General features: G+C 45.5%; 2 protein-coding genes across 2 annotated transcripts; both read left to right on the top strand.

Annotated features, from left to right (window-relative positions):
- The first annotated feature begins 2,485 nt into the window (after positions 1-2,485).
- Positions 2,486-5,558, top strand: LOC134206941 (uncharacterized). The gene is made up of 2 exons (XM_062682685.1): positions 2,486-4,468; positions 4,560-5,558. Exons 1-2 carry the CDS (start codon positions 2,486-2,488, stop codon positions 5,556-5,558), a joined length of 2,982 nt encoding a protein of 993 aa, XP_062538669.1.
- A 1,399-nt stretch (positions 5,559-6,957) lies between these two features.
- LOC134206940 (uncharacterized) lies at positions 6,958-7,614 on the top strand. Its single transcript, XM_062682684.1, has one exon. The coding sequence runs from the start codon at positions 6,958-6,960 to the stop codon at positions 7,612-7,614; it is 657 nt and encodes a 218-aa protein (XP_062538668.1).
- Positions 7,615-8,727: the final 1,113 nt, after the last annotated feature.

Raw genomic sequence — 8,727 nt, 5'->3', positions numbered from 1 at the left:
GTGATGTAGTCACCCCTACAACAAAAACGTCGCGGGTAGGCTGCGAGGACCTCCGTATGTAGATATAGAGGTCATTGCGGTGCACGCGTGGCGTTTATTGTCGGGATGCTCGTCTTCTCCGTTTATGATACAGACCGATAGGTTACTATCATAGCTTGCGATCGACCGGTGGTGAGGTTACCACCCTTGAAGTCGATGTTTCTTTATAACGTCGAGTGCGTTAGCATAAGCGTGAGCGTTCTCAATAGTCCTCCTCTGATGTATTGCTTAATTGTGGCCCAGGACTGGTGAAAAGGTTTTGGTTTTAGTGGGTCGATCAGACATTACATTTCGGAATTATTGAAAAAACATTGTTTTTTCCCTGGAAAAAAAAATTCTGGATGGATTTTTTTTCAAAGCTTTGGCAATGGAGGCAATACATTTTAATCAATGCAAAACACTTGCAAAATGATCGAAAAAATATGATCTATTCCCCTAATGAGCTTTTTTGATCTTTCTAACGTGATTTGTCAATTTTTTTTTTAATGCACGAGAAAGGCATCATCACTGCTAAGTGGATTAATCTGTTTTTTTAGGGTTCCAACACTAGAGATATAATTCTCGCAGTTTTCAAAGAGGGTATAAGATTTATCTCCCTTGACGATGAAGTATTTTCATCATGGCGTCCATGAAGTACATATTGTCAAAATCTGCTTCGGGATTATGGGGCCGTACACTAGTTACGTAAGCAAATTTACTGGGTTCAACACTCCCTTCCCCCATGTAAGATTTTTCCCATTTTTCTTAATTTATGTGGAGCATAGGAAAATTGCAGACCCGCCCTACCCCCATAAGTGCTTACGTAATTAGTATACGACCCCTCACACACAATGTAATATTGCTGCTTTCCTGGGTCAGCCTCTATCGCGACTCTATCGCTGTTCCATGGATGCTTCCATACCATCGCGAAAGATAATCGCCAGAGGAATCTCAATTTCGTGACATATTCAGATACTTCACCTAATGATAAGGGTATGCGATAACACACTTTTTCCTAACGAAACGAAACGAAACGAGATTTGAAATTTCTATATTGATTCGAATCGAAACGAAACGAAATATAAATTTACTTTCGAAACTTCGAAACGAAACGAAATTTTATTTTTTTTGCGGAATTTTTATTAAATTGGTTTTACATTATGTACGTAATTCTGATTTCACTTTTTCAAAGTCAAATAACTGTTTTACCATATACAGATGTGCTCGACTTGCGGCTAGCGGCAGCATAGTCTCATATACAATCAGCTCGACGAACTGAGATATTCTCTGTGTGTCCTTGGCATATGAGAACAGCTGTTTTGGTCAGTATGAGCTGAAAGAAATCATATGTAAAGAACTTTCAGCAATTTTAATGATCTTTCAACCCGCTCAGGATTTTTTTTTTGCAAATTTCATGCGAAGATCTAGAAATGCCCACAAATCTTCAATATTCCTTACATATTGTGGAAATAGTCAAAGAAGAGCTTAACTTGATTAACTGTACACATCGTAGTTGCTATTCATGATTGGTCGAGAAACAACAAATATGCACAGCTCACCAATTAAATAATATTCTTGGGATACAAAAAGTTATTCTTATTGTATATGTTATGAACCTAGAAACATGAAATGAATTTATACAAATTAAAATTGAATTATATTATATATATTACCTACCTTCTTACTTACCTTGAAACTTGTAATTAAACACACACATACAGACACTAAACTCCACTCGAATAATCCCAAAACCCACAAGGTACAAACAACAAGAAACAAAAACCCACATATCAGTTCAATAGAAGCTATCATCCACTAAAGTGCGCGTTCTCTAATCGAGTTTCTACCACAATCCGAAAAACCAGATTTTGTGGTCTTCCAGTAAGTCGGTCCGTCGTATTCAAGATCGTTTCTCGGTACCGCGACAGTGTCCGTGCGAGTGGATCCAGTGTCCCCAAATTCGTCGTCGAAAATCTCCCGTAACATTGGTGCCGAAACCCGGGAGTAAAGTTGCAGTGCAGTTAACCTCATCACCACGTGCTTCGGAAGGTTGCTGCATCGATTTGTCATCTCGTCGCGGTCAAGTGTTCGCAGTTCGGATCGGATTCTTCATTAGTAACCGTCCATACAGCAGCATCATCATCTCGTTCGTTCAGCAGCAGCATCATCTCGTCGTCGTCGTCATCGTCGCAGCCAAGCGGCAGAGAAAGTACCTACAGTGGATGTGAAGAATAGTGTCGTCGTGAGTAGCAACCCGGCGGCGAACAGTGCACAGCGGTACAGAAGGCGTAAAAATCGTACCCAAAATCCAAGCACTTTATCGGAAGAAAAACAGAGTAGCAGATTTATTTCGTCGTCGTCGTCGTCAACCCTAAGCGATAAACACCGTAGAGGGAGGTGAGAGTAAGGTTGTGGCAGGTAGCGGAAATATCAGGTACGTGATTAGGCTAATTGGTGAAGGTCCAGCATGACACCCAAGAAGAAGACGAGTAGTAAAATGACAAAATTGAAAATTTTATATCGTCGACGAACGAATATTTTGGGCTCCGCAAACCTAATTAAATCGTTTAACGACACGTTCGACCCTGCTAATAGTGGTCAAGTGCCCATTCGCATTCAACGTCTTGATGCGCTATGGCGTGAATTCGAGGAAACTCAAGAAGAAATTGAGATCTTGGAGGAAGCAGAACAGGATTTCCTCCAAGAAAGAGAAGAGTTCCAAACCCTTTATTACGAGCTCAAAGCGTCGTTACAGGGTAAACTTCCTGTACAACCACCCGTACCTCCGCCGCTTCCTCCTGCCCAACCATTGAATTCCTCCGTTCCTATTTCGTCAAGCGTTCGTTTGCCCGAAATTAAATTAAAAGAGTTCACGGGTAATCTCGAAGATTGGATTCCGTTTCGCGATCTGTTCGTCTCGCTTATACACTCGAGCGTGCAGCTAACTGCGGTGCAGAAAATGCATTATTTACGAGCTGTACTCCATGGCGATGCAGCTCGTATAATTTCTTCGCTAGAGATTTCTGCCAATAACTATCTCATTGCGTGGAATTTGTTGAAGGAACGATACGAAAACCCGAAATTGTTGGTAAAACGGCACCTGTCTGCCATACTCACAATTCCTGCGTTAAAAAAGGAGTCTGCACAGGGCCTTGCAGAACTTGCTGACGAGTTCGATCGCCATGTGCAACTGTTGGATAAACTCGACGGTGCTGAGAACCACTGGAATTCATTCCTGGTCGAACGGTTGAGCCAATGCCTTGATCACATTACACTTCGTGAGTGGGAAACACACGTTTCTGAAGACGACGATTATCCGAAGTATCAAGAACTCCTCGAATTTATCCACAGAAGATCGCGAATCGCACAAACTCTTAAGCTCTCCCAATCGGCAAACGTCCAATCCGAGAATAAGCACCCCAAATCACGGGCAATCACTTCCCACATCGCCTCTGACAATGGGCCCAGGTGTGTCAGCTGTAAGCAAGCACACTTCCTGTTCCAGTGTGAACAATTTCGAACGCTCTCCCCCCAACAACGGTTTGAAGTCGTGAAGAAGCATGGACTGTGCATCAATTGTTTGAAAGGAACACATCAAGCGAAGAACTGTTCCAGCGGGTCCTGTAAAAGCTGTGCGAAGAAACATCATTCGTTATTACATCTGCCTCCCCTCTCATCGGCCACTGGTTCACAACCAGTAACAACAACAAAGCCACCGGTGCTGAACAAACCCGTTGAAGCAAATAGTTCGCAATCGTGTCAAATGTCGCACTTCATTCCGAATCGTGTCGAAGGCTCGCCGTCAGAAGAGCCCGCGGTAGTCTTACCACCTGTCACACCATCGGTTCTCTCGCAGTCGTCGCGCGGTAGTTCTCTCCCAAATCATTCAGTGTCGTCGGTTGATTTCGTTGTAAACCCTCCATCCACTGCCTGTCAAAGTGCAGAAGTGATCACCCAAGCTCGGCAGTCAACAGTTATTCTGTCAACCGCAGTGATTAAAGTGAAAGACGTTGATAACAAATACATTCTCGCCAGAGCTCTGTTAAACAGCGGCTCACAGCCAAGCTTTATCTCTGAAGCTTTGTGCCAAAAGCTAAGACTGAAGCGGACAAGGTTAAACTCACCAGTTAGTGGAATCGGACAATCCGTAGTCAACGTTCGCTACTCTGTATCGTTAGCCATTTCTTCTCGTTTCGAAACATTCACTGCTCAATTGGACTGCCTGGTACTACCGAAGCTTACCGTTTCACTGCCTAGTCACCACATAGACGTCTCTCGCTGGAGAATCCCCCGGAATCTCCCTCTCGCTGATCCACAGTTCAACATCAGTCAAAGTGTGGACATTATCATCGGAGCATCACTGTTCTATGAACTGCTCGAACATGACAAAATCTCGCTTGCTGCTGGATATCCAACGCTGCAGAAGACAGTGCTGGGATACATAGTCTATGTGACACTAGAACAGCCAACGCCTGAAACCGGTGGACGTCAAACACATTTGCCGCATTTGTGCTGACGAAACACTCGATTCCCAACTCCAGCAGTTCTGGAAAATTGAAAACTTTGACGAAGGTAAAGCACTCAATCCAGATGAACAACATTGCGAAGAGCATTTCCAAGCCACCGTCGCCCGTGATGATACGGGCCGCTATATTGTCCGTCTGCCGCTCAAGGAAGAAAAGCTATCAATGCTTGGAGATTCGCATACTGCTGCCCTGCGGAGATTCCAACAAATGGAAAAAAGGTTTGCTAGCGATCAAGATCTTCGTCATAGCTACATGCAGTTCATGAGTGAATACGAGAGCTTGGGTCACATGGAAGAGGTATCCGTCGCGTCGCGTAGCCCACAGTTTTTTCTTCCCCACCATGCCATCCAGCGCCCAGAGAGTACAACTACCAAAACACGTGTGGTGTTCGACGGATCCTGCCGAGGGCCTGCCTCGATATCGTTGAACGATGCACTGTATATCGGACCCACAGTGCAACCAGCCCTCTTTTCTACCGTCGTAAACTTCCGTCTACCACGTTTCGCCATCACCGCTGATGCGGAGAAAATGTTCCGGCAAATATGGATCCACCCAGATGACCGGAAATACCAGCAGATCCTCTGGCGGGACAATCCATCCGATAATATTCGATCGTATCAACTGAAAACCGTTACGTACGGTTTGGCAAGCTCACCGTTCCACGCTGCTCGCGTGCTGAATCAACTAGCCATCGACGAAGGTCATCGTTTCCCACTAGCTGTTCCAGTCATTCTGAAAGGCACCTACGTGGACGACGTCATCTCAGGACACGACAATCACGACACTATGGTCGAAACATGTGAGCAGCTGATGGAGATCATGAAGTCTGTAGCGTTTGTTTTGCGAAAGCGGGCTGCAAATTACAAAACGGTTCTCAGCAAAGCTCCCCAAGAGTTGTGGGAAACATTTGCAGAATTAGAGTTCGACCGTTCGCAATTAATCAAAACACTGGGTCTGCTGTGGTTCCCCCAAAAGGACGAGTTCAAGTTCAAAGTCCCAGCACTTCCTGAATGAAATGTCGTAACCAAACGAATAGTAGTGTCCGAGATGTCTCAACTCGTTGATCCACTGGGAATCCTCAGACCAATGCTCATGAACGCAAAATGTTTATACAACACCTCTGGGCAGCTAACTTGCCGTGGGATTCTGAGATTGCGGAAGAGTCAGCAACTTAGTGGAAGAAATACCGAACTGACATAAGGCAACTCAAGCTCTGCAAGTTCCCAGAAGGGTTCTTTGGAACACTGAACGAAAATGCACGATCCATTGTTTTCTGCGATGCCTCGCAAAGGGATACAGTTGCTGCATTTACATGGTGTCACCAGATGAGTTAGGTCAACTACACTCGCATTTACTCACATCAAAATATCAAGTAGCACCTCTTCGAGGGTTATCTATTCCAAGCTTGGAACTTTGTGCAGTTCCCCCCGGGAGTCTAGTCGTCTACAGCCTCATAAGCAACCTCAACTTCACAGTGCCAGTGATGTTTTGAACCGACTCAACTGTCGCACTACACTGGATCAAATCTAGATCGAATACATGGAAAGTATTTGTCTCAAACCGCATCGCAAAGGTTCAGCGCCTATCGAAAGGATCGCAATGGATGCACGTGCCGACCGACCTGAACCCTGCCGACCGCATCTCCGAGGAATGCTTGCCAGTCAGATCCTGCACGACAAGTTGTGGTGGCATGGTCCAGCGTACCTCACCTCCCCGTCGAATTGTGGCCAAAGTGTTTCGGTTTCGATGCCGACCAAGTCGGAATTACAAGAAGAGAAGCGCCCTTTGGTGTCCCTAAATTCGGTCGAAGAGAACGCAACTATGTTTTCAATGAATTCTCAGAATTAGCAAAGCTAACAAGATTCGTCGCTTACTGTTTCCGATTTAGGAACAACTGCAAATTACCGAGAAATCAGCGTGTACTCACTGCTCTGGCGCCTAAGGCGCGTTAAAATCACTGGTTCGCCTGGCTCAGCAACAAGAATTTCCAATGGAGGTTCAACAGTACACCCGTAATTTCACGGAAACTACTGGCAGAATTGCATCGAAGTCACCACACAAGAATCTCAACATTTTCATGGACAAATTTTGACTTCTTCGTATTGACGGGCGACTGTAAAACTTGGATCCGCCATTCGATACCCGCCATCCACACACAGCATATACCCGCCATGCTCACAGCTTATCACAAGTTTAGCTGGCTGATTGTGCGGTCCATTCATCTTCAGACTCTCCATGGTTGACCTTCTCAGTTACTCGCCATTGGTGGCAACTCCGGGGTAGAGACTGGGCTCGTAAGGTTGTACGCAAATGTGTCACTTGCTTTCGGTGCAATCCTACTGTAGCAAACCAGATCATGGTACCTATACCATTCGTCTGTCTCAAGCCAGCTCGAGCCTCTACGTATGCTGGGATGGATTATTGTGGGCCGTTTTTCGTTCGTCCACAGATTGGGAGAGGTTCGTCGGTTAAAGTGTACGTCGTGTTATTCGTCTGCTTGGTGGTAAAGGCCGAGATCGTTGCTGATCTGTCGACCGCCGCGTGTATCAACGCCGTCAAACGCTTTATCGCCTGTCGCGGTCGGGTTCTCGAGATACATTGCGATAACGCAACCGCATTCGTCGGGGCGGATCGCGAGTTACGGAAGCTGCGGAAGGAATTCCAGCAGCAGTTCAAGTCCGCGGAATGGGGCGAGTACTGTGGAAATGGCATCACGTTCCGATTCATCCCGGCACGTTCGCCACATTTTGGTGGCATCTGGGAGGCCGGAGTGAAATCTTTTAAGTACCACTTCCGCCGTATCATGGGACAACAGGCTTTCTCAATGGATCAACTCCTCACGGTCGTAGCCCAGATCGAATCTGTCCTGAACTCTCGCCCTCTCGTCCCTCTTTCTGATTCTCCAGATGACCTAACAGCTCTGACACCAGGACACTTTTTGATTGGGGAGCCTCTAGTCTCAATCCCCGAGCCAGACCTGCTTCATCTGTCCCTAATCGCCTCACCCGTTTGCAGGACATGCAACGCTCAATTCAAGATCTGTGGCGCTGCTGGTCTCAGGACTATGTAAAGCCAGCTACATCAGCGTAGCAAGTGGAGACGCCCATCTGCGGACGTTCGAAAGGGTCAACTGGTGCTTTTGAAACTCGACAACTACCCTCACTACAATGGCCTCTTGGACGCATCGTAGAAACCATAGCCGGGTCAGACGGCCGAGTCCGCGTTGTGGTGGTTAAAACGGGTGCTGGGGAATACAAGCGGGCAGTCACGGAGATTGCGGTGCTCCCAATCGATTCCGACAACGAAGAGAAGGATGGACCAGCATTATCGCCACCTGGCGACCCAGTAGTCGGTTGAAACGGACGGTTTCAACGGTGGCCGGCATGTTATGAACCTAGAAACATGAAATGAATTTATACAAATTAAAATTGAATTATATTATATATATTACCTACCTTCTTACTTACCTTGAAACTTGTAATTAAACACACACATACAGACACTAAACTCCACTCGAATAATCCCAAAACCCACAAGGTACAAACAACAAGAAACAAAAACCCACATATCAGTTCAATAGAAGCTATCATCCACTAAAGTGCGCGTTCTCTAATCGAGTTTCTACCACAATCCGAAAAACCAGATTTTGTGGTCTTCCAGTAAGTCGGTCCGTCGTATTCAAGATCGTTTCTCGGTACCGCGACAGTGTCCGTGCGAGTGGATCCAGTGTCCCCAAATTCGTCGTCGAAAATCTCCGTAACAGTATACTTGCTTCGGAGTTTCCAATTCATGACCAATAACGATGCTTACAGTCAATTTAGGGTTAGGAGAGGAAAATTAGTTTAGTTTAACATTCATTGTTATAAAACAGTGGTTCTCAATCTTTTTCTTGTTAGGTACCCCTTCGAACTTGTGCATTAATTGAGGTACCCACTATAATTTTTTTGCTGTAAATGAAAATAATCGTAGCTCTTAAAGTATATTTAAAATGGATAACTCCATAAACTTATTTAAAGGAGGCTTCCGAGCCTCTTGAAAGGAGGCTTCCGAGCCTTTTGAAAGGAGGCTTCCGAGCCTTTTGAAAGGAGGCTTCCGAGCCTTTCGAGAGGGCTTCGAGGCTCTTGAAAAGAGCTTTCCGAGCCTTTTAAAAAAGGAGAAAAGAAGAAAAAAAGTTTAAAGAAGA

This window comes from Armigeres subalbatus, chromosome 1 (genome assembly GCF_024139115.2).
Source record: "Armigeres subalbatus isolate Guangzhou_Male chromosome 1, GZ_Asu_2, whole genome shotgun sequence".
In the NCBI taxonomy this organism is placed as follows: domain Eukaryota; kingdom Metazoa; phylum Arthropoda; class Insecta; order Diptera; family Culicidae; genus Armigeres; species Armigeres subalbatus.
Note: the sequence above shows the minus strand (reverse complement) of the source record. Positions and strands in the feature narration are given on the sequence as shown.

What these genes read in the sequence shown, in the direction of transcription:
- LOC134206940 (XM_062682684.1), top strand. Translation starts at nt 6,958, where the DNA reads ATGGATTATTGTGGGCCGTTTTTCGTTCGTCCACAGATTGGGAGAGGT.
- LOC134206941 (XM_062682685.1), top strand. Translation starts at nt 2,486, where the DNA reads ATGACACCCAAGAAGAAGACGAGTAGTAAAATGACAAAATTGAAAATT. An exon ending in TGCTGGGATACATAGTCTAT is followed by an intron (nt 4,469 to 4,559) that starts GTGACACTAGAA and finishes TCCCAACTCCAG; the next exon opens with CAGTTCTGGAAAATTGAAAA.